Below are 26,418 nucleotides of genomic sequence, written 5' to 3'. Positions count from 1 at the left end.
TACTGCGACACATGATGTGATGCTGCAGATTGTTTAAAGCTAAATAAAAGCGTACCAATAAATTTAGTACATCTATGTTGTGGTGAGAACGGTATATTAAGAATTACTGCTTAATACAGTACAATTATTTATGCATGTTAACATTAAGGAGGCAACATCTCAGTTGTAACTACAAATAAATATTATGAGTGTCATTAATTATGACTGCTTAATTAATTGTTTGATTTTGATGTGTGATTTCTCGCAATGATGAAATACCCATCATACGAATACGACACTTTCGCTAATATGCCGGCTGCAGTTAGGTGTAGCATGGTGTAGCGTAGGAAGAGTCCTTGGGCGGTACGGTACCCTCTTCTAGGCTTGCAGTTTCGCTAAACTTGTCGATTTACTTCTCTTTACTATTACCGTGTCATCACTTGTATCCCCGAGCAGAAAGGCTACACTAACTCCACGATGAGTTTCTTTGCGAAATTTTTTGGTGGCGGGAAAGCTGGCGAGAAAGCACCTTCGCCAGGCGAGGCAATTCAAAGATTGCGCGAGATCGAAGAAATGCTTAATAAGAAGCAGGATTTTCTCGAGTCGAAAGTCAAATTAGAACTAGAAGCCGCCAAAAAGCATGGAACGAAGAATAAGCGAGGTGAGTAAAGCGGACCCTGATCTGTGATTTCACATTTGCATGGGATGGGGGTATCGCTGGTGTTGTGTCAGCGCGTTGTCAAGATGCTTGGCACGCAGTTGCCACCCGCCGCTAATTCGTATTGGGAGTGTCAATGTGTACTTCAGAGCGTTTATGTTATATCACAAACCTAATAATACGAACGACCTACTGTAGATCTTGTGCGACGTAGCGTTGCACGGTTGAGCGCTTCCTTGCATCTGAACAGTAACTCAAACTGCATATGACTCACGACCTCTGATACGGAAACAGGTTCATGCGGTCAGCAGTGTTCCTACGTGTGTCAAGCTAGTTGCCTGCTCATGCTAATGCGCTATTGAAGAGCGGTTTCTCTGTATTACTACCGGGTAGTCTTTTCATGTTGCGTTCACAGCTGTTACTATGGGCGAAGCCGTATAAAGGAGGAGCCAATGCATGCTGAGGTCACTCATCTCAGTGTTCATCTCATTCATCTCGCGCTGGACCCTGCTGATGGCGCCGTGGCCAAATGAAGCTAACAGTGTTTCATTATCACATGGACATTGCTGTCGGAATATGTTGTTTCTATAAATTCGTAGATTTTGCGGCTGTGCGCACAAGAACCAAACGTTAGCGCTTCATTTGTTATCGATATAGACTATGAAATTTCGTAATTTCTAAAGTGAGACCATAAAATTTAGAGAAAATTTCCGCAAGCTGTGCTACTTCAAGTAGTAGTGCTTTCGGAGTCACTCGATGCTGAGCTGAGCCCTAAGCTAAAGTTACCTCCTAACGGGAAGCACGCTCGCCTCAAATGACGAACTCGAGTTCCGTCAACTTCAAAGCGGTTTCGCTGCGGTAACAGCTGTTGAAGTGTTTCGTTTGCCGCAAGTCTAAAGGCATATAATTTGATATTTCTCGCAAAGATAATTTAATATAAACTTAGTGGCCTGGTGGTATCTCTCTGTTTTTGTGAATTTACGCTAGCGCTGCGATTTGTGACATGATAATTGTGACTGTGATATTAAGATATCATTGTGCATAAATAAGTGTCGTCCATGAAATAGGCCAATGAATGGCTAACTATGCCACAAAAAGAAGAAATAAGCCTAAGTGACTAACGTGAATAAACAAAAACGACAGAGGCATAAAAGAAAAATATCTGAAGCAAAACAGCATAACACAGGTCAAGCCTAGCTTTAAATTGTGCAACACACACTGCATATCAAGAGTGCACAATATATACTTGCTATACATGAAAGTCCAGTCATACACTCTGCAAAAATTATGGATGTTGCTATGTCACTATACATGCAAGGCTTTCAGTAAACATTCAAAACTAATACACAAAATACCCTTGTACACAGCATAGAATAAAAGCACATTACTGCAGTTACTACATGGAAGTCAGAGAAAGAAACTGAAGTTTGCAGGACCATGTATCAAGAAAAGCATTTCTTGCAAAGCGAGATGTATGAACCTGCTTCCCGCCATTTTAAAGCATCATTCAGTATTTTTGGTTACAGTAAAGGTACTTGAACACACAGTCACATCATGCATGCAGGAAGTCTGCAGTGCTTTGTGCCATGCATAATAGTTGTTATAAACGTTGTTGCTTTTATTGGCAAGAGAAGTGGATAAGGAATAACATATACAAAACTGCTTCCACTGACCTAAGAGCATTCTTTCTTCAATTATTAAGATAAAAACTAGAAATATAAAGCCTGTTCTCAATTGTCCAGGCTTTCTGGTAGCCTTGAGCATGCAGTTTTCAGACACACTACTGGGCATTCAACAATATGTTTTATTCACAGTGTAAGTGAAGGATCCTGATGTGTGCTCTTACTATTTTTTATTTTCAGCTGCCCTTGCTGCTCTGAAGCGGAAGCGTAGGTATGAAAAGCAGCTTGCCCAGATTGATGGCACTCTCACAACCATTGAGTATCAGCGAGAGGCACTTGAAAATGCCAACACCAACACAGAAGTTCTCAAGATTATGTCCCTTGCCGCAAAGGCCCTCAAGAATGCCCATGAAAACATGTGAGTTGGTCAAAGGCCACATTTCACTTTTTTTTTTAGTTACTCTTGCTATGGTTTTGCTCGTTAAAACTGTTAATCTTTTATCACTGTAAGTTACATAGAGAAAGTGAGGGAGAGAATAGGTATTTGATTCAGGAGCACCAGGGGGGGGTGTGAAGTGATGCACCACTTCGGTTCACATTAATTTTTCTTTCTAGTAATTTATTGGACACTGGAACCTTTGAACTTGAAAAAAAAAAAAAACCCATCTCACACTATAGCAAAATCAAGTGAAAGCTTTTGGGTTTCGTAAAATACACTGGTCTCACCATGTTTGCAGCTGCACATGCATAGGTTCTGCCAGTGCTGGGATTCTATAGTTCTTGCAGCATCCCCTATGTGCATAGGTTCAAGGCAACATTGAATATAATTGAGAGGCTAGCCACATTGTGGTGGTTCAGTCAAATTAGCTTGGTGTTTTTTGGCACACCTACCATAGAGTGCTCCTATTGGTTTTTTGTCTGTTGAGACCTGTGGAAGCAGACACCCTCACATCCTTAGTTCAGTGGCTTAAGTGCTTATCCCCCATCTACCGCACTGTGGCCCAGCTTAAACCCCTTAAAGGGTAACTCCGGCGTTTTTTAAAATCATATTAAGATATTGTCATTTTCAAATGGCATTGACAGTCCTGTCACCAGTAGGGTGGTTCAATTTGCTTGGAAATTATCAATAATTTTAAATAACCAATAAACAAGATACCGAAACCGAAACGGGTAGCTGATGCGTGTGACGGCACCATGAGTTGATGACATCAGATCCTACACTACCATAATGTGAACGCGCAGAACGCGTGCTAAACAGGCAAGCAGTACACTTGGTGCTAACGCTGATGATGTCTCCTGACGACACAGGAAGCTTTCACAGAGTTTATGAATTAGGCAGCGGCGATTAAGTGCCAATTTCAGTGGCAGTGGCAGTGTAGTCTCCGATGTCACAAACACAGGGTGGCCAGTAGAAAGTCACGAGTTCTTAAATTTTAAAATTCATTTTCAGGAGAACGAAATTACTTGCAGCCATATAGTTTGGCACAGGTAATCAGAGTGCAAAAGAGAACATATATTCAAAATTCTATTAAGATCAGTGCACTTCAAAAAATCGCCGGAGTTTCCCTTTAAGTATTTTGGATGAGCTCAGCTTGCCAGCACAATCCTGTTTAATTTTGCTTTGAACAAGCTCAGCCTGTCAATGACAATAATCCTGTTTTCAAAGTGATTTAGAGAAACTCAGCATGTCCACTCAGTTTTTCTTCTACATGTACTACATATACGGCTGCAGTGCCAGCGTTTGAAATCTACGGTTATTTCACTCTTTTTGTTTTATTATATAAATGTCAGCGCTTTTTCAGCAGCTCGAAGGCCGCATTGATTTAGTCTTCGTGTTCTACAACATAGATGGCAGCCATTTCATCAGCACTGGAGGAATGCATTTATTGCAGTCTTTGTTTTCTGTTGTATAGATGGTAGAAATTTCTTTGTGCTTGAAGACAGTGTTTTTTGGAATCGCACGATTTTTGCTCTTTTTGGCATGTTTGGAACGATGGCGTGTGCCACTGACAGCTTGCACGTGAGTCGTGCTTGGAAAAGAAAGTTGCTGCTTTACTCTGACCTACCTTAAAGTGCTATAATGCACAAAAAACTTGCTGCACTATAAAACTTTGCTTCACAGAATAGTTGATATTGAAACACTGTAAAATAAGCCATGAAAAAAAAAAAGCGAAATATGGTCACTTTTGGTCAAAATACCTCATTTGCATGATTCTAATGTGCACTTTACTGAATAAAAAGTGCGTTCAAATTTGGCTGTGCATTACAGTGGTGACTAATTCTATGCAAAATCAAAAAACGAAGCCGATTCTAACTAAAAAAAAAATCTCAATACAAGGTAGCTAGCCATACTGCCATTGAATGGGCGTTTTTTTCGTTTTTTATGCCTTGGTGTTTGCGGTCGCTCAGAGACTTTGCAAGGTGGTCCATGGTGCATGGAATGCAGTCTTGCAAACGATGTTTGTTCGAGCCTTCAAGAAGTGTGACATTTTTAATGCATTAGATAGAACTGAAGGTGATGTTCTGTGGTCGGTAGGCAGTAAAAGGGATGTGTTGCCGCACTCTGATAGCTACTAGCTGCTAAGATTCAGTCTGTGTGTCTTTGTATGTTTCATAAGATCGTTTCAATTCGGTATGCGTTGACACAGGTTTCGTTACTTGATGTGCACAACAGAACTAGCACCAAGTAATCTTTTACATATTTGGGCGGTTATATAACTGCGCGTTACAATCGGGGGCTCGGTAGAATTGTGCAAATGCGGTAATAGAACGTTTAAAGGGTTAAGATGGTAGTGACTCGCAGTGGGACTGGTCAGGTGCATATATATTGACGCATATCTTGAGCCTGTGAAGCGTGGATGCATTTAAAGGAATAACTTTTCATGATAACAGCTTACCTCAAAGATAGCTTTATCAGTTAAGTATGAAATGTCTCCATTGTGCTACACAGTTGTGTTGCAGTTAGGTGCATTATTGGGATGTTATTTTCTTTCTCAGGGATGTTGACAAGGTGCATGACCTTATGGATGAAGTACAAGAACAGCAGGAGATTGCCAATGAGATTTCAGAAGCCATATCTAATCCTGTTGCATTTGGCACAGACGTCGATGAGGTAAGTTTTGAGGATCAGTGCCAATGTTACTTGAAGACTTAAGTTGCAATAGAAGCATGAAAGCTGGGATGACCGGCAGCTGAACTAAAAAGTGGCTCTAGCAAAACAAGATATGTGAGGCTAACCAGAGCTCAGTGTGTCTTCATGCACAGATCACTACTACTACAGTGGAATCTCGATAAACAGAAATTGCTTACACAGAACACTACCCTCATGGTTGATTGATTTTGTATTCATGCAATGCTCTTCGCAATGTCTCTCAGTAAATGGAACCAATTTCTCTGATCCTTTAAGGTTCCGTTTAAGGTGAGTCCGCTGTAGATACTACTTGCTGCTGCAAAGATTGCTGGTAACGGATTCATTGTTGCATTGACTTGTCAATGAGGCATACCACACTTCAGTGAAGTTTGCCTTTGTAAAACAGTAAACTGAGCAAGTAGGTACATATTTATGTTGAAACGTGAGAAAATAGACAGATGAAGAGGAGATCACAGACTCCTTTCTGCCTTCGTGTATTTTGTGTCTAGTTTGCCTTATTAGGAATAAACTTCGTATTAGGATAGGTAATGCAGCCCATATCAGCTCTGTACAAGTTACTTTAACGTAAGCAATAAGAGCTCGTTAAACTGGATCTAATATTGTTTTGAGTAGCAAAAGTTGGTTAAATAGGATCTGCAGCTTCCTGAAGTTCTTACGTTCACAAATGTAGCAGGAATGCTGATTGAGTATGTTATACTAGGTTATGGACTAAGCAATAGAAATGTAAGCAATTTAGCGTACCCTCTCTTCATGGCCATGCAGGCACCTGTCACTGTAATTCCATTCATGAACTGTTCTTTTAACTGTGCACCCATAAGGCAATACCACCATAGTGTCAGTAATTCAATGTAATGCACCATCCTGTGACATTTCAATTTTGACATGTGGCTGAACGGCATTGCAGAAGTATCCTCTTTCGGAACCAGTAATGCAATGAGTTTTTGTTTATTGTTCACTTCTTCGCTCATTAATTCATTATAGAGTGTTGGAAGAAACTGGACAACCTGCTTACACAGTTACATGTGTTGCTTCTGAGGATGCTTGTTCAAGCATAAGCTTTTGTGGTGCGAATGTATTTGGTGCATACATGCCCCGAATCAACTGTATGATGCCAGAATTTGGGATAGGAAATCAAGCCAATAGGCTGCAAAATAACTTAGCCACAGCTGATCTCTGAACTTTCATAATTTTTTTACAAGTTTTTGTTACTGGATATCTGCAAGGTGGATTTGGTGCATATCTCAATTGGCAAGAAGAAAAGGGTATCCGAGCGATTTGATTTTTTTTGTTAGTCATCAAGTTCACAACCATATGAAGAAACAGACTATGAAGCTTGAGAAAGCATAGAAGAAATTAATTGTCATGCTTAATTGAAGTGTAAAATTGACAGTGGAAGTGAAAATGAAAGTGGACAGAAAGACAACTTGTCATGTGTGGGAACTAAACCCACATCTTCTGCATTACGGTAGTGGGACTTTACTAATTAGGCTACTGTTGTAGCCATCCTCCTGTTCCCTTTCTTGGGTATTCATGTATGTGTACAAGATTAGCTTCCAGGCAGCAGTGTAACTCACAGCTAAGGCGGTAGATCTGGAAAATTCTTTTACCGCAGGTGTTACATAGTACGAAGCTTAGAAGCAAGCAACTGGTCCTTGCAATTTAGAAAGTAAAACTCGATTGGTGTGTGGAATATGATGTGTGCAATGTGTGTGTGATATGTGACAAAGTAGGCAGCCTTTGAGCAAACATCTTCGAACATTGCTCATATTTTTGTCTAGTTTTACATTGAAATTGTGTGTTGTGAGTGGTTAAACTGCACCTCATTGTGTAACAATAGCCCAGTAACAATCCACATTTGGCTATTTCCAATTGATTCTAACAAGTTTCAGGAATTAATTTACATAAATTGCAATTGTCTGCAACATTCTTGAAAATGTTGTGATTTGAAGCACGCTACTATTTTGAACATCTAACCACGTTACATCATTTTTTACGCTGTTGGAACAGCTTCCAGTGGTAACAATAGCTTGTTATTCGAAATTGAGGTATTGAAGTACAAACACTACTTGAGAAATCTTATAGTATTTTGTTTTCATGAACTTGTCACAAACTAGATTTTTGATGAAATAAGCAAATGTCATGAACTTTTCACTGATATTTTGTCCATACAGATTTATGAGTATACTCTCATTTTAATGAAATTTATGTCATTGTGCAGTGAGTTTTGTGTCTTCAAGTGGCATTTTGTATTTCACAGTAGTATTTAGTTTTGCAAACTAATACATCTAGCCTAAGAAAGGTTTGAATTAATGCTAGCTTTGTAAATGTACATTTTGGTTGAAGTCTGTTGCTCAGACACTGTACATACATTACAAGTATTTGGCCTACTGTGTAATTGCATCCTATTTAGTTGATTGTCTGATTTCTGTTACATTTGATTTGTGTAGGATGAACTGCTTGAGGAATTGGAGACCTTAGAGCAACAGGAACTTGATCAGAAACTTATTGATGTGGCCGGACCGGCTGCTGAGGACCTTCCTGAGGTGCCTACTGCAGAACCCACCAAAGCTCGTAAGTTAATGGTGTCAATCTTTTTTGTTTATGTTCTTGGTCTTAAAAAAGACTTACAAGACGCTCATAGGGAAACAATATTTGTGTTTACTTTTCTTATGCTATGAAAGCTTGCCTAAACAAACTTCAGTAGGTCTAAGCAAAGTGTTTACTAAAGTGAAAGGTCTTTCAAGTGCAGTACACAATGAAGAACCTGCCATCATGAAGAAAAGTAGAACAGCATGTCATGCAGAAAGATTTATCTTGGGTTTCACTGAGGCACACAGACTTTCAGCACCTTGCCTTAAGTGATGTTATGTATTGCTCTATGCACCATGTATATTAGGTGTTGTGTAAACTGGGTTTTTGTGTCAAGCCACTCATGCACCCGCTAAGTGGGTTTTTGTGTCGAGTCACTTGTATGCCTCCTTAAGCACATTAGTCTGCTAAGTAATGGTGCTGTAAGAGGTTACTTCCACTACATGGGATTAACTTTTGTCTGTGGTTTTGATCCAGATTGAAACATTTCATTCTGTTGAACTGTACCTGTGGCTAGAAAACAAGAATTGTAACCATCTGTTCAAAGCCAACCTAGCAGCCACCACAAAGGCCATGCTGAATTGTGTGATTTGCCATTACTATTATAGTGTGTGCATTAAAGAAAAATTATGACCTGGAATATGTGAGGTAGTGTCGTGGAAATGGTTTGTACAACAATAAGTTGTGCTGACTGAAGTTTACTAAAATGAAATTTATTTCAGTGGATAATAACGAGGCTTTGGTAAAGTGTTCCAGAGCTTTGATGAAATTAAAAATTCATTTGAGTGATGTTTGCTGAAGTAGTTTCACTGCATCATTCTGTGACTAAAAAGTGAGGTACTTTTGAGGCACTTCATTATTATGTAATATAGTTTACCCTGCCATGTAGTTCATGCATAAAATTTCATTTTGACAGCACAAAATTTTTTTCACAAGGTGTTTCAAGTTGTTCAATTTTTAGATAAGGTAAAATGAATTGTACCATAGGTTTCTGGAATTTCTAGATGTGGTAATTCTTCCACAATGTGTTCATGTGTTGACTTTGTGATTTAAAGTGCAACTCTGACGATTTTTCGACCATGTCAAGGTAATGAAATTCTTAGGTTCCCAAGACCCCCCTGTCATGTGTGTGACAGTAGATTTGTTCCAAAAATTCGGAAATAATTTAAATAAGCAAGAAAGTGCAAAACCAAAACCAGACCGAGCAACCGAGTGAACCTCTTCGTGTGACGTCATGAGTGACACACCAGCGGGCAAGATGGGCAAGGCATGCCGGTCTCACCCATGGGAAGAATGAAAGTGGCGAGGAGCAGATATTTAGCTGATTCGTGACTGCGCCGGACCTTTGGGTGACAGTGCCAGTTGCACCAGCTCTTCAGATCTGTCAAACAGTGACAGCTACAATTCTGGTGAATTCAATAGCTACGAATCGCCATTCACATTCAACCGCCACCATGAGAGCCATTGCCCATGTGCAACGTATCGCACTGCAGCATGAAGAACAAGAGTAGCCCTAACCATTGATTTTATATGTGCTGCTGCTATTTTAAGTGTTTGACGCCTTTTGAGGGAAGCGCTCCATATACTTTCTATAATGTGTTGTAGAGCACTGCTCCCAAAAGAACGCCACTGACAGTCCAAGTGACATCAGATAATGTCAGAACATAGCAAAAAAACAGATTTTGTGCATGTAAGCGCCGTTGCATCACTCTTAAGTTCCGCTGATACGATTGACCACATACAGTACTTTCGAAAAAATAATGAGCAGGTGACCATAGTACGGGAATGTTATACTGTCTGCTTATCATTCTTTGAACTCTCTTCATGCATGCAATTACTGTAAAATCCTAAGCAAGCGCCCCTACCCATGCAAGTTCTTCCCCTCCACTTTTGAGTGATTTGAAATTGGCACCAACTACTGAGCAAGCGCACCCTCCCTTTCTTCAGCCTGTTCGCCACTTGATGCATTTTCACCGGATCGCTTGGCTGCAGTTTCTTTGTTAACTTTTTATGACATTGCATATTAAATTACATAAAATGACACAGTTTAGTGAGAAAGCAATTTAGCATTTAGCCTTACTTCTGCCGAGGCCCGATAGTTCACCGTAGCCAGGTATCTTCATGGCCAAAGCGGGAACTGATTGCCATGGCCTTCGTCAGTCGCCATTTTGGTCAAACATGCGAAGTCGGAGTCCGGCGCGTAGCTCTGCCTAGAACTGGTGCCCCTGCATGGATGCTTGGAATGATGCTGCAAATAAAGTGAAAACAAACGTGTTTGCACAGATCTCTCATCTTAAAAAAAAGATGCCAATACAAACACGACTATGCGAGCAGCGTAGACGTGTTTCCGCAAGGTCACGTTTGCAGTGTCAGCTCTATTGACAGCCGGCGATGACTAGGAGCCGGCAGGCTTAGCTTGCTGGGCCGTCGAATCGGAAACTGGTGGCACTTGCGACACGACAGCATGCATCTTGTAATAAAGTGCCTACTGTATTTACTCGATTCTAAAGCACCCTCAGCGTGATTTGCACCTGTTTGCCGTGAGCTAAAAAAAGAAAACTCCTTTACAGTACTGTGTACCTCATGCTTTCATACAGAAATACAACTTCTGTCATTTGGAAAAACAGATTTACTCCCAAAGCACTAAAGTTGCGATGAATGCAAAAAGTTTCAGTTTTGCCCGAAAGGTGAAGCATCGATTGCGATAGCAAATTAATAGACAGCTATATGAATTAAGGATAGTAATTTTATCATCCATATAAACTTGTAAACATTCACTTACCAACTCAGTTAGGAAGCATGCTGTCATGTGTGCACAAGCAAACATGAACACATCACTTGATGACCACTTGATATCAATATGCTGGAGTGAGGAAGTGCGGTAGCAGGAGCAAGTGAATTTACCTTTGTGCTGCCTTTCGCTTCAATGCGAACTAAGCGACGAGAACAGAGTGTGGTGCGCCTAGACGTGTGGACTCTGTCCCCTTCGCAGATCGCTTTCAAGCTAAGGTTCGCGCGGCCACGCCATATGCAGCAGCTGTGGGAGTAAGAATGCCTCTCATTCTGTTTGCGCCAGTCCTGCATGCAAGTTTCAGGAACTCCAAACGCCGGTGATGCAGCCTGATTTTCATCCGTCTCCGCTCACATGATCACTTTCCTTTTAATTCCTGCAACACGACAAACTCTGCATGTCTTTGCAGTCGGCATTTCTGTGCTGATAGAGCAAATACAGAAACGGGAAGACAGACTGTGGACCAACCTAAGCACATGTACTACAGCACATGGAGGAAGCTATGGCCGCTAGGCTTGAATCGCATATGAGATGACCTTCTTGAAAAGCCGATGGTGATATGGTAACACAGATTTAGGGTTGTACTCAATTCTTTTTGGACCTGTTTTATCGCGAAAAATGTGCATTGGATTTGAATAAATAACGCCATGCTGGTCAGCATAACGTGTACACAATTACCGTATTTATTTGAATCTAGGCCGATACTCTTTTTCAAATAATCATATTCCAAACTCTAAGGGTCGGCTTAGATTCGAGGATTTAAAAAAAAACGCGCGTTTTTCAATTGAAACTGCTAAATATGGTGCATAGCTTGCGCCATCTGGAAAAGTCAGTATCGCAGTCGCTACTAGCCATGCCAGTAGCCAACCGTACACAGGTGAGGTCGCCATTTTGACCTGTGTCATGTCGGCTTGGTAGCTGCAGCGTGGGATGACATCCCAGGTACTTTGATCGTGTGCGCCTTTAAAAAGTGCAGCATATCTAATGCACTTGATGGTACCGAAGATAGTGCACTGTTTGAAGGTGACAGTGACAAGGAACACAGTGACGAGTCCAGCAGCGACGACGACGTTGAATGAGCTCTGCACGTTCAGATTCAATAAATGCTGTTTGCATTTTGTGAACGCTGTCCTCACATTTTTTGTTCGGCCTACATTTGAGGTAAAATATTTTTTTTGTTGTTGGCTTCGAACTTTAGGGGGTCGGCCTAGATTAGAGTAAATACGGTATGTTGTTCTTAAATGGCAATACGGTTGATTTTATTGACGCTGACGGTAGGGAATGAGCACGCCAGGCCAGCCTGCGATCACTACGAGATGGTACAGGCCTAGCTCGCTGGCTGCCGGATCCCGGGCTGACAGCCCTTGAATTTTGCTCTGCGACGGAGCAAGGCCTTCCCCGCAAACTTTCTTGGATTATCTTTCACCATGGGGGGGGGGGGGTTGCTTGCTCAGAATTTTACAGTAATGTTTCCAAAAGTAGACAGATTAGGACTTTGCATGTGTGATCATTAATTTATAGAATGTGCAGTTTTCTTGCGGAAATGCCGATGCCAGTATTGACACCACTGGCAACGAGGCAATTGAATGAGGCGCTGCTGTATTGAAAGGGCGTCCGCATGCTGCCTATTTGGGTTATGAGGCAAACAGTGCACCTCGGAAACTAAATAATGAGTCAGCTTAACAATACATAAATATGTACACCTCTGTACGTAGTCACATTTAACTTGGGGAAGTGGCGGCGAGTGCGACTGGCAGCTTTCAAGAATTGTGGGCACATAAATTGTGGACACAAAAAAAAATGAAGTGGACACATAAAACACTTCTAGCATTTTACGTGTCCACTGTACGAAATAAAGAATTGTTTAGTTCAAATCAGTAGGGTCAAAACTGATCTATAAAAGCAGTTTCCTTCATCCTAATGGCTTAATTAGCTTCAAGGCAGTCTCTCTAGGTTCGCCAGTCGTAGACGCATGAACTCAGTGACTGTGTAAGGCCTAATCTTGGCTGAACGTGATTGACATTGACTCAAACTGTGTGTGGATAGCAAGGGTGGAATTTAGTTCAGCTAGCAATGCAGCAGCACTTGCCACCCACCTCTTGCCCGACCACACAGAACGTAATTTTTCATGACAGCAACTTAATTCTTGCACCAAATACTACCCCACTATCACCAACTCACTCCTCGGCCCTGTCATCTGCCATTCCTTCCCAGCATTCTCTGTGTATGCTGCCTTTTACGTCATAACACAATGTGGTCAGTAGTTGAAGAGTAGGTGAGGTAGGTGGTCTGAAGGACTTAGCGAAATTCATTTGTAAAAAATCTGCACAACTCTCAAGCCTGATGTTTTCAAGAAATGATGGAAGTGTGCAAAAGAACGTAGTCAGCAAATCTCACTGAGATCTGGTGACCTAAAAAATCGTTGTAGTTGCCCTTGAACACATTGAGACCTATAAATCATGAATGGTCTGATTGCTGCCATAGTGTAGTAAGCATTGGACATCCAACTAGCAATATTCCAAAACCAATTACTAGATGTTTAGGCTCTGGGAACCTCAGTGTGCAGGTAGGTGTTACTGAAACAGATAACATATTGTGTTGCCACTGCAACATATACCAGTTCTGCATTACTTTATGGGTTGCGTGGAAAGTTATTTGACTTCTCTGTTGAAACAGAAAAATGCTTTTGGATGTTTAGTGTTAGATTTAGCACAGAACGGTCATGTAATATTGTGTGCTTAAAAAGCTCAGGGCACTGCTACAAAAAGATCTTGCTTACAGCACGAAGTACTTCAAAAAAAGGCTTTTGCCTGCTCTACCAATGAGTGCGCATGTTTCGTGATGGAATACTTTCACCAGGGTTTGTCCACCTCCTTGAAATCCTTGAAAACCCTTGAATTTTGAAGAGAAGATTCAAGGGCCTTTAAAACTCCCTGAAAGTAAATGTGCTCCTTGAAAACCTTAAATACTGGTGTTGGGGGCAACTTTTGAGCACTCAAAGTAAGAAAATCCGCATATGGGCTGTGCTACGGACAATGTCTATGGGGAAAACATCCTGGGGATTTTCTTTTAAGGGCATCACTAAAAGATTACTATGTGGCTTGTTCACAGCTACCAAACTACAGGCTTGATTAAATCACCATTGCCATTGTGGAGCAAGACAAAGGCCAGATTAAGCGGCTAGGCTGTGCCACTATTTTGTTTTGCTAGTTCACACCACAGCCATCATGGCTCCATTTTTGAACTATAGGCTCCAGAAATGCCTGGCGGAAAGTAAATTTCAGCCACTTGGCTTTAACACGAGTATCCTTGGCTGAAGTCAGATACTATACTAACAATCATGCCAGAAGACGATTGGCGCCATTGCACTGGGAAAGTTAACTTAGAAAAGCAACCTGAATTGCTTGAATCGTCTGTCCAACTTGGCATGGCTTAGCTGCAAGAAATTGCAGCTAAGAAGAAGAATCTTTCACTATTTTTTAGTGTATGTATATGAATAAGGTTTGTTTCCCTCTCCTTGTTAAAATTTAGCGGCTTGTGGACGAAATCACGTCTCTTTCTTTCTTTAGGGGACCGGCCTCGCATGTCTGATGAATTAAGCCTATAACTTTTGTTTTTCAATCTATGGCTTGGACTCGCAAGACACCAGCTCTCGCAGGTGGTGTCATAAGGGAAAAAAAGAATCGATATCCATCTACCAGATATTGTTCGCATGTACAACATCAACATGGGCGGTGTTGACCAAGGCAGACCGTATGATAAGTTACTACAGGATAAAAGCACGCGTCAACAAGTGGACAATCAGAGCCATCTTTCACCTCTTCGACATTGCCCTCCACAACTCCTGGGTGCAGTACACGTGGGACATACACTCCCTAAAGAAACAGCGGAAAGAAATACTCAAATATATGCAGTTCCGCCAATCTGTTGCTGAGATTCTTGTGGCTCAAGGGAAGAAGCAGGATTAAACGCAGAGTGGGAACGAAGCCATGTGACATCTGCCATCAAAGCAGGCTCGACTGTCTCCTCGAGAATCCCAAGAAAAGAGCACTACCCACTGCTCAATTCTGGCAGACACTGCAAACGCTGCCTGTTGCAGACTAAAGGGCTGCGGGATGAAAACAAAGTTCTTTTGCAGCAAATGTTGGCTCTTCTGCTGCATCACCAAGGATAAAAAGGTGTTTTGAAATTGCCCACAGGAAGTGAACACAAAAGCAAAATTTTTGTTGAGCAGAGGAATGCGCTTTTCATGTACTTTATTCACTACTTTCCCTTTCGAGTAATTAAAATATTTTTGCACATGAGTTTGAGCGCAATATCTGCGGTATGTCATTATGTGTGCGCTGGGTGAAAAAAGACCGGGTAGCATCCCAGTGTCCAATATATTGGACATCGTGCTGAGCTGAAACTATCAGGGCTATTGAAAAAATATTTAACACTTTTCACCTTCATAACCCTACTGATTTATTCTGAAAGTTTGGGGAAAATCAGTGCACCCAAATGCATTCCGGGTCTCAGGAGGCTAGATTGTGAGCCTTCTGTTAGCACTTCTGTCATGTTGGTGCTGCCCTGAGCCTTTGTGGTCTCTCATAATTTCTCAATGCTTGATCTTTTAATTGCATCAGACCTGTTTCAGAGGTATACTTGGCTCTATGGACAATCTGCCTCATATTTAGGCCTAGTGTTCTGATAGTAATAAGTCAACTGTGATTTAATAGTAATAATAATAATTAGCATGATACAACTAGCCACGGCTTCTTTACTCGCAAAATAAGTTTTCATGGCTATGGCACTTAGATTCTGGGTAGATGTTAGCTTTGTTAAGTGGAGAGGAGTGGTTTTTCTTGATGCTGTGGGTCTCGGTAAACCTAAAACCTGGTTTTGGTAAAGAACCTTATATGGTTCAGGTTAGAGCTATAGTCCTCTTTTCCTATTTGTTTACTTCTTCAATTCTCATCTGCTACTACTATCACTGGTTATTATATATTCCAAGATGGGCCATTCAGCACTTCAGAACCTCTGATTAGCTAGCTGATTTGTGAAAGACAAGTTAGTGTTGTGATGAAGATAGTTGCAAGATGAAAAAATGGTGCTATCTTCACAACAGATAGGTACCTTAGTTTCAGTTTTGGGTTGCTACAGGTTGATGGCACCTCCTCTTATGGGCTAGCCACGCTAAGAAGTTTAAAGATTACCATTGCAAAACTGAAGCGTTTAGAAATCCATATTTTCCTCAGACTATTGCGGAATGGAATATACTGTCTCCTGCAGCGGCTGCCTGTGATGCCGTGGATTAAGTTTTAAAAGTTCTTAAAGAAATGATATAAATGTACGAGGCATGTCGACTACCCTCCCTCCATTTTTTCTTTTTTCAACCTGTCCTGCATGATTGCGTGCATGTGTTTTCTGATGCTTTTTTTCTTATGTATATTTACACACCCCATTTCACTATGTTGGTCTGACAGGATGATATGTTGTGAAACTGTTTGCCATGTGTCGTATACATATATTTTTCTGGTTTTCTGCTTTTCTATCTCGTGTTCGCTAATGTAGCGCCAAGAGCAGTTTGCTTATTTTATTGTGATGCTTTCAGATTGTTAGCACTAAATGCTATGATTTTGCAAATGACATGCCTTTCATCTCTTCTTCAAATGTTGAGTGTATGTCATTCTGCTCAAGCTTCGCACTTTGCATTCAATTTATTGTTTTTGTGTTATCTTTTTGTTCATGTCTTTAACCACTCCTGCTTAAGGCCTCTCTAAGATAAATATTGGCCTTGAGTTCCACCAATGGAGAGGCTGCCACTTCCATTGGCATGACATTCTAGTTAGGATCATGGGATGGAATTTTGTCTCACCCTTTGCTATATGAGCAAGTGGGAAACAAGTCTGTCATAAAATGTGTAAAGTTGCACTGTTACTGTGTTTGCCTTTTTTATATCAATTACAGTTGATTTGTGTGCTTAGAGGTTTGTACTGCAGTACTATGTTTGCAAGAGGAATTTCTCTATGAATGAGTTCATCATTGCGGTTTATTGTTCAGTTCTGCAATGTAGAATGTACATTCCGAAACCCTGTGTCTCACCAGTGCTCAAAAGTCAAGATACTGAGATAAGCCTAGCTACTCAACCTCCTAAATAAAGCTGCAGTGCTGTTTCAGCAAGCTCTTGCACAAGAAATATTCTGCACACAAATTAGAAAACATTGTGTGCTTAGCAGATGACATGAATTAAACAGCATGAACGCATGCTCATTAGGCTTACCAAGCATTACATGAAAGTTAACTTATGACGGTTGGTAAAGGTTAACAAAAGTAGGTAAAGGCATTTTTTTTACTCGTAGTATTGTACTACTATGACAGAGCCTTTCAGTATGACCTCTCTGTTGCCGTGAGCCCATTGAAAATAGTGAGCTTCAAGTGTCAACAAACCTGTAGGCAGCTTTATTGGTTCATGAACATGAGATATGTAATTATAGTGTTGGTAAAGAAAAATAATGGATTAAAGCTTGTATTGTGTAGCTTTTGTATGCCATGGGTTATCACATGTCTACTACACACGGCTGTATGCCAATTATTGTCTACTTGGCACTTAAATTGGTGTGTTTCCTATATACTTCTCTCCTTCCCATCTGATTTCCTCAACAACTGAGCCATTTCTGTGGTTGCTTCTTTTGTTTTGTTGGTGTTCTTGGAATGCCAGTCTTAGGGTTGCCATCAACCATTGTTTGACAAGACCCTGCTTCCTAAAACAGTGCAGGGAGCTGGAAAGTCTCGCAGAAAACACTTCAACTTATTGTATTATGCATAGCCGGTCACAATTTATGTGGTAATGCTTTTAATTGCATAGTTTAAGAAACTTACTTTTCTTGTTACCAAAGTTGCATTAATTTCAAATTAATTTTTGCAGTTTGGCATCACTGTTGCTCTCAATCATCAGTGTTGCCAATGTCCATACGCTTATAATTGAAGGGGCTTGCACATCTGAAAATTCTGTTGAAAAAAAAATATATTTTGGATGTTTCTTCACACAACCTTGAGGTGATAAAAAGTACAGAAGTGCATCAGTGTGGCTCGAAGAATGACTTGATGAAAACCGTTCTTGGCAGTGGCTTATGTGTATTAATCTCTGACGTTACATGGTACGTCAACCTGTTTCATTACAATGTGTCGCTACTGTATGTCAACTCATTTAATCCTTTTGCAACTTTCTGCATTGTGTTAAGACTACATTTCCTTATTTGAGGGATAGAAACTTAGTTCTCTCCAAGTTTTTGAGATGTGGCCTTGTTATATTGCCATCAGTCTGGAGACATTTTTGATGTTGTAGACATTGCCTCTATTAGTTCTGAAAAAAAACTCGCAAATGTCTCGAAAACTATCCCTACAATGTATCAAATCAAGCATGTGGAGCCTAACCATAGCATCCTACCTACAGTCATCTGTGGCAGTGTCTGACATTCAACCACGTGATTGTATTCAAGAGGGAATGCCACGATCTGTCCTTGAAGCGAATATATGTTGCTGCCAAATAAATGGGGTGTGTCTTTTTTGGCTCTGGCACCAGCATATATATCTACGTATTGCCTTACTGCTCAGGGTGTGCCTGTGCTCTTGGCCACTTTGGTACAGCCCTCATTGTGGCATTCTCAACCATACCCCTAAGGCTGGAGTCGCACAAACGGACAGATCGAGTCTACAGATGAGCGTGATGTGGCTCAACTGCAATGAATCAGGCTGCTAGCAGATTGTCTGCAGTGTCCTTATATGTAAAATAGAATCTGCGGCAGCAAGCCACGTCATGCTCGTGCACAGATTGAATTGATGATCCATCCAATTGTGTGAATTCAGCCTAAACAAATGGAAGGTGTCCAGTGCAGCATGGGCTCTTATGTGCACGCTGAGCACATTTAGCTTGTCTTGCACAGGCAGTTTATGTGCATGCACATGTGATTGCCAATGATGACCACTGCCTTGACAACCACCATATGTGCATGTAAACGTATTACTGTTGGCACATCTTATAATTTTTTAAGGCAGAAAGCTGGGCTAATTGGTAGTTATTCGTATAAGGGGACATTGCACTAGCACGTACAAAAGGTTCTGTCTGTGTCCTTTTTCATGAGCTAGTGTAATGTCCCCTTATACATTTTATAATCATGCTAAGGAAAAGGAGGGTTGTTGTGAAGGGCTATGTTATGGTGTAAAAGGTAGTGCATGATTGACAAAGAAAACTAAAGTACATCTCATGTTGAAGTCTTGCTTCTGTTGTGCTGAAGCCTTCTTTATGCATTGGCTTCCTTTGTCAATATGGATGGTTGCTCAAAGGTTCTTTGTAGCTACAACCTTAGAATGAATGACAGGCTTGGGATTGTGTTTAAGTTGTTTTAAGGATAAGCAAGAGTATTCGGCTGCCTGCCACAGATAGTGCAACTGATTTTTCGTCATAGAGACCTGCTTGTGTGACTTGCATTGAAAGTGCTCTGTTGAATTTTTTTGCTACATTTCATTCCAACTTCATTTAGATGAAAAACATTGTGCTAATTTGTGGCCAGTGCAATGTTTCATGACACTATTTCTTTTTCTTTTTTCTTTCTCAACAGCTGCAGCCCCATCCAAGGCAGCAAAAGTGCATGAAGAAGATCCCGACATGATGGAACTTGCTAAGTGGGCTTCTTGAACAAATGACTGCTTTTCACATTGCCTGTTTCTTGATGCTTGCAGGCAGCACTTTCAGTAAGTAGAAATGAGTTTGTTGAATCTGTCATGATTTATGTTCATCATGATCTAAACAAGAGGTTTCGAATAATTTTGCCACCTTTAAAGGTGCTCTGCAACACATTGGGTTGATAAATAAACCATATTAGTTGCAATAAAATGCTGTCATGGACAGCTGTGCCATTAATTGCTAACTTTTGCACAGCAAGAAATTTGCAGCTCTAAAGTTCAATCATGCGTTCTTGCAACTTTCTGTCTCAGCCATCTTTCACTGCTTATATGGTAACTCTATCACTATTGGCCAAATTGCAGGTTGTGTAACAAAATATTATTACGTGGAGCAAAAGCAAGAAAATGTTAAGCAGTGGCATCATTCTTCGTAGTTGTTTGCTCTGTAAAAAAAAAGATAATGACCACTGCCTCAAAAAGTGCAGTAACAAAAATTCATTTAGCGCTACTGCTCTTCAGTAATCTGGAGCCTGCTCGAGTCATGCTCCCTGATATGTACTGCAAGATCATTTCATTGCTAAAGTTTCATTTACCGTCCTGCTTACATTGCATTTGCGTGCTCTGCTACAGGTTTCAGTTTGTGAATTCTCTTTAAGCAGCTGGAGTCATGTGAATATAGGCCAAAGCTATCATTAGTTGCTGCTAAAAAGCCAGATGCTTCAAGGCATGCAGCAGTACTGCATTGCTTGCTCACTTTTCTGACCAGATGCCTTATCATTCTTTGAAAAGTGACAGCAAACTTATTATTGATCAAGAGTGAACATGTTGAGCTGCCACTGCTGTGAATGGTCAAATTCATGTTTTAAGCAAGTCTCGAAGCACCCGCTCCATGAGCAGACAACATGGTTCATGTAGCACCAGTTCTGCTCCTTGCACTTGCAGTCCACCAAGCTCACTCCCAGTGGTGCTCAAGGTTCACAAAGGGTGCACATGAGCAACATGCTTGAATGTTTATATTGGCAGTGTACTGCCCTGCTTGTGGTAACATAACACAATCATTCTTCTTTCTGGTGGCCTTTTGACATGCATTGGTCTAAATTATCATAAACTGCAGTCTGTATGCTATGCACCTTGCTGCTTCCTGTATTCATTCCTAAGCTAAGCAGTTTTTCAAAAGTGTATCCCATGCAAACAAACATTGTAGCCATTTTGTAGACAAGAAATTTGTGGCAGGGCTCCTACTGCCCTGCGTTCGAGTGTATTTAATGTATTTATCATGTGCTAACTTGAGCAGTGCCTCATAGCTTTATATTGAAGGGACTCTCACTAGTTTGAACTCTTCTTTTTTTAAAAACCAAATTTCAGTGCCCTTGGAGTTAAAATTTATTAGATTACCCTGTGCACGCTAACACGTATGAGGCATTCTCGTTATAAGAATATGTGAGAAGACTGCCCACAAGCTGAAGTCTGATGGAAAACATAGTGGCACACACAAGAGAAAATTGCAAGAGGCACATGGTTTTTATGTAATGCATTGGTAGTTCATGAAAGATTCAGAGGATGGTGTGTGCTGTGAACTTGAAACGGTAGCTTCAGGGCTGGAGAGATGGAGCAGGTGGCTAATATTGCCCACAGAGATGCCATCAGTGGCTCTGACACATCATAATGAAAGTTGGGAAACGGGTCCCATGTCAACATGCCCAAATGGCTTGTGGGCCGGTGGTATGACATTTAGGGACGTGTTTTGTTGAGATTGGTGATGCACTTAGGTGCAAACAGTCCATGAGAGTGGGTTTGACACATTGTGCAAGTGGTCTGCCAGGAAGCTCTTACAGTGGTGGCTTGTGTTGAGCTGAATAGGGCAGCTAACATGTTACAATGCGAGTGTGATGAGATGACAGGAGATGACATTGTACCTGGTCTTGCTGTACTCTGCTGCATATGCATTTGTCTGCCTGTCATAATTTAGATTCACAGATTGGAATGGTCCAGTTTCATAGAGAAAAAGCATGACATCCTTTGATTTGCATATGTGTCTTGAGATCCTATACTAAAGAGTCTGTATGTGCACCTGAGTTGAGAAGATTTGGCTTAGTAGGCTTTATTCCGTAAAGGCAGTTTAGCTGGTGGTATATTTGCATGTCCAAATTAGGGCTTCAACAATTATATATGAACTATTTCATTGATATCTAATGTTTGGTTGCACTCTGTTTTTAACAGATTGACTGAAGTTACGAGAGCCTAATGTGGCTTGAGTGCATTCTTGAAGTTGGTCTCTAAAGCATGCTAACAGGGTTGTGGAGTTGGTGCCCCTTCTTTTTTAATTCATTGTGTCTGAGTACAAGCATAATGTTTTTTTACCCAAATTAGAATAGCCTGGTTGCTACACTTTTCTCGCAGGGGGTTATTGCTGCTGATTGCTTGATGAGCCGTTTAGCAATCGCCTTAAAGCTTTGCTTCTGAACTACTAGTTATGTACTGTACTTAATTCTTGTATCATATTTCATAAATTGAACTTGAAAGCAGTTCTTGTTGTATTAACACTAGCTGAATGCTTTAAAAAATTGCTTTATTATGTCTCGCACTTTCATAAGAATTTTCCCATCTCGATAGTTTCGATGTGTGCCACGAGGTATCGATGTATGCCACGAGGTATGGACAAGATACATTTTGAAACAAGGCATATTCAAGTAGCATGTGCAATTTCATACCGCTGCTGACATCACAATCAAGTAAATATGATCTAACAGTCTCCTTTAATGATGACTTTGTGCTTGTTATTCTCGGTTTCTTTGATCACAAGGAAAATTTTTTTCTTGAATATTGCACAACCTGTCTATTTTATGACGTCACATAGTTATTGCCTATCAAATTTGATATTATGGGCTTCTCTTTAGGCCATTTTGAAGAGAAGTTATAGGTTGTGAAACTTAGTCATAAGGAAAGCCCAACTTAATATTTTTCTATTATGAAGGTGGGCCTTTTTTATGACTAAGTTTGACAACATATAACTTTGCTCAAAAATGGCCTAAAACAATGACTTATAGCTTACGACGCTCTGTGAACATTCAGAATCGATTCAATGTGCTGTATGTTACTGTGCAAGTTGCTGTTAATTAGCTCATCAGGCCTTAAACAAAGAATATCCTCTTTTGGATATCATAAAAAATATTTATCAAAGGGAAAAAATTGCTTTTCTGAATTAGGCTGGTAAAAATACATTAACTGCGCAAATTTCATTAAAATTGGTTTAAGAAAACAAAAAAGAAATTTAATGTGTCTCATCCCCCCTTAAATATCCTCTTGTCAAAATTTATCCAGAGTCTTCCACGTAAAAGCCCCAGAATTAAATTCAGTTCAATTGGAATTCTTCAGACATGACAGGAAACCATTTCTGGAAGCGAGAATACTTGCCCGGCTTCCTTGGCATCAAAAAATCAAGATGCATGCCCATTTGGATTAGCTACAATAACATCAAGGAGATTATAAAAGTAAGCTTCAAATAGCTCTAGCGGCAGTGGGAGACAGCTTACAGTGAAGGTCAGTCCCAATAAATCCTTGAATTCGAACCATGGATTCGAACCTTTCGAACCATGGATCTGTTGCTTCAAATAGACGAATTAAAGTTTAGAGAAGTAATGAAACATACAAACCGAATGTCTGCATGTTTTTGTTTTGTTTCTTACCGTAGCAAAAGAGAAGTACTTCTGTTTCGTCTGCTTCTTCCTATGTCGTGCAGTCTCGCATGCAGGGAATGAAACTATTTCATTTTCTACCATGTTATAATGCCGGCATCATGCTCTTTCATCCTCTCACCTCTGCCTCAGTGCTCGTGATTGTGGCACTGACTTACACCGCTAATCAGGTGTTCTTGTGCAGAGTGCGTCAAATCGTCTGCTGTGCGAAACTAGACAAACACAACAGTTTGCGTGTGAGACCGTCACCAAAAGTGCAGTCTGCAAAAACGCAAGAGAGAGGAAAGAAAACAAAGGCAGGGCCCATGATGTATTTGTCACGTGGTACTCCGGCTGTAGTACGGGAGAATGCAGGGAAGGAATTTCGTTTCGGGAGGCTACGCGGGGCAGGTGAGGAAAGTGTCTATGTTGGCGGTGACACTTACCTCCTGAAATCATGGGTTTGTGGCACTTCAACTATTTCTATCTCTGCTATTAATGAGCTAATTTGAAAAAAAATTGCAGCACTAGAACATTCCTCGTGGGGGGAGGGAGGGGCACGTAACAACTTCTAGAGCCAAAATTTGCTAAGTGGCCTGATGAGGGGCCTTTTAAGGGGTTAACTGGTAACCTCAGCAGATGCCTTGAGCTGCAGTGCAACTACTTCTCTGCTGCTTTCAACTGTGTCCACTTTCATTCTGTTATCTGTATGGCAAAATGTGCATGATATCGGGCTTCCCTTTTTTTTCTTGAAGTCCATTGTATTCTCGTTGTCATCGTTAGTATTTTCTTTGTCTCTGAAATAGTATTCACTGCTACTGCCATGTCTCATCATTATCATCATAATTCTCACAGTTGTTGAACTAAATGAACAATTTTTTATTCACACTTTGCGTACTTCTTGTCAGGATAGGATTTGTTCTCCTCAAATGTACCACATGCTCTGCCAGCTACAGCAGCTCTTTCAAGGGCGTACCTGTGTTGATGAATTCATTGCTCACTCTCTACAGCACAGCTTTTGCAGTTAGGAGGCTGAAATTTTAATTGTTGGCTTGACTAGTGGGCAAAGTTTCCTCTTCTTCTCTACCTGATTACTATAGATCTATTGTATAATGCCAACAACCCTATGCATACACAGGATGCCGTTGCCTGGCATCTCATCCTTGACTCAAGAAATGTGACTGCTGTCATCTACACAGCTTTAGGCGAGTCACATAGCTCGTTAGTATGATGGTACTGTAGCTCAGGAGTGCACAAAATATAAAACTACCATGTGTGAGCCGTACACATTCCAACAGATGTACTTGGTGACTGGTGAATCAAAGCTGCCACACCTAACTGTTATTATTAGCGTGAAATACAAGTGAATGGTTGGCACGGTCACACAGCTGCTGAGTTCACAGGTGAAGTCGGTGCTTTGAATGCCATATTGAATGTTGCACACTTTTATGTACAGCGCTCAGCAATTCAAATGCAATAATCTGATCACATGGCGGCCAGTGCTTTTTGTGCCACCGGTCAATGCTGGGTGATCACTGGTGGGCCAAGTGCAGTTATAATGGGTCACAAAGGCTCTCGCCTTCGTTGTATACCACAATGCATCAGCTCGGTGTACCCAGCACGCATCGATTGCACATAAAACGCCGGCAGCCATGTGTTCCTGGTACCGCATTTGAATCATTGAGTGCTGTACCTTACGATTGGAACTGTCTGAGTAGACATACTGCTTGCATAGCAGCACACACGAGTAAGTTGGCATGTTGAATTTCAGTAAAGGAAGACCGGAAAAAAAGGTGTGAAACATACAAGTGTATGCGGTGGGGCAGGCAACCACCTACTATACTCCATTTCTTACTTGATATGCAGTGCTGTGGAAGCTACATAATTCGTTCGGTAAGGAAAATGCATCACTCCACATGTTTTATTGCTCAAGTGGTTTTGACATCCAACATCGAATCAAAAGGGCATAGCTCTGCATAATTTTTCATGTTATTTTTTATTGTCAGTAGCATGAAAGTATGTCTCGTGAAATTTCTGTGGTGTCTTTTCAACATTGCAAGAAAGATTAGTTTGATTACACGTACGTGGCACTGCGAAGTGGCCATTGTCATGAGATGCTAGGTGGGCCGCAGGAGACTGACCACGGGCATCTGTAGCCGAGAGACCAGGCACTAACATCACACAGCTTTATAAAACTGAACAGTTTGTTGACATGATGAACGTTACAGACAATAGAGTGTAAGAAACAAGGGAATGCTGGTTTTATACACTTCTAGGCCCCAGGAATGTTCCTAGTTTCCTCCGCGGTCCAGTTCCAATATTCTTGGAATCCTTTTCTTCCACAGTGTGGTTGACAACCCAGCTAAGCCATATTGTTATAATTCATCCTGTTGGCTGACTTTATGATACTTTTGTGTATCACATTTGGCTTTCCTTTCAGACCTTTTAGACATTGAATACAACATGCTAATTTATCAGTGGTGCTGCACAAAAATGTATGGTGTGGTTTCATGACTAAAAATATGTCTGCTGATTGCAGTCCTCTGTGCAGTTTGTTGTAAATGAGACGTGTGGACCCCAAAATGTCAGTAATATTTCGACTTGGCCAGTGTCTGTAGTGTCTTGCCATGCTAAATGACACCTTATCTGACTATACAAGTGCTTGACCTATTAGTAGTATGAATATGAGATTTAAGGGTGCCTTTTGATGTGTGTAGATTTGTCTTGAAAGTTGACATCACATGTCTGCATTAAGAGAAAAGTATGTTCTACTCCTTATGCATATTATTGTGTAGAGAGATTTTTTTTGAGCACTCTCACTCATTGCTATGTCTATGTAAAGTGTAGTATTGCAGAACTGTGTTCTGTAAAGTCATTGAACTTGTTCATGGTTTTTGTGGCTTTCTTGCACCATCAACATCACTAAAAGCAAGTTGAATGACTTTAGCTTGTCATCTCTTCCCCGTTCTTTTTTTCTTTTCAGGAGTAATATACCTTGTCCCTGGCAGCTGCCACTGGAATGATTCAGTCACTTTTGTTTGTTGATTAGCTGCAGGAGTTGAGCCAGAGGAAAGCTTATCTGCATGATGTCAAGACACAAGCTGATTGCTATCTAAAAATGCTGCCTTGCTGTACTTGCACAAGAATAGGACTTTGCATGGTAGGGTTTTTTTTTTTTAATCAAATCATGTACATACAATTTTCAGTTAATAAATACAGGTTTTTAACCATGGTTCCAACTTGAGCGGAACTTTGGTTTGCTTGAATAAACTTGGACATTTCTGGGAACA

At 40.8% G+C, this 26,418-nt stretch overlaps 1 protein-coding gene across 4 annotated transcripts; it reads left to right on the top strand.

Annotated features, from left to right (window-relative positions):
• Positions 1-296: 296 nt before the first annotated feature.
• On the top strand, positions 297-26,418 carry shrb (charged multivesicular body protein shrub). Of its 4 annotated transcripts, XM_075674631.1 has the most exons (8): positions 297-640; positions 2,500-2,677; positions 5,257-5,371; positions 7,858-7,981; positions 19,391-19,523; positions 22,068-22,186; positions 24,900-25,021; positions 26,112-26,418. In XM_075674631.1, exons 1-5 carry the CDS (start codon positions 457-459, stop codon positions 19,465-19,467), a joined length of 678 nt encoding a protein of 225 aa, XP_075530746.1. In that variant the 5' UTR covers positions 297-456; the 3' UTR covers positions 19,468-19,523; positions 22,068-22,186; positions 24,900-25,021; positions 26,112-26,418. The 4 variants fall into 4 exon arrangements, with proteins under 4 accessions (XP_075530746.1, XP_075530755.1, XP_075530736.1 ...); XM_075674640.1 differs by lacking the exon at positions 22,068-22,186; XM_075674621.1 differs by lacking the exon at positions 24,900-25,021.

This window comes from Dermacentor variabilis, chromosome 1, assembly GCF_050947875.1.
Source record: "Dermacentor variabilis isolate Ectoservices chromosome 1, ASM5094787v1, whole genome shotgun sequence".
Lineage (NCBI taxonomy): Eukaryota > Metazoa > Arthropoda > Arachnida > Ixodida > Ixodidae > Dermacentor > Dermacentor variabilis.
The sequence above is the reverse complement of the archived record's forward strand: the minus strand, read 5'-3'. Positions and strand labels throughout refer to the sequence as shown.

Coding starts and splice junctions, on each gene's coding strand:
- shrb (XM_075674612.1), top strand. CDS start 457: ATGAGTTTCTTTGCGAAATTTTTTGGTGGCGGGAAAGCTGGCGAGAAA. Junction 641..2,499: donor TGGAACGAAGAATAAGCGAG/GTGAGTAAAGCG, acceptor TTTTATTTTCAG/CTGCCCTTGCTGCTCTGAAG. Junction 5,372..7,857: donor TTGGCACAGACGTCGATGAG/GTAAGTTTTGAG, acceptor TGATTTGTGTAG/GATGAACTGCTTGAGGAATT.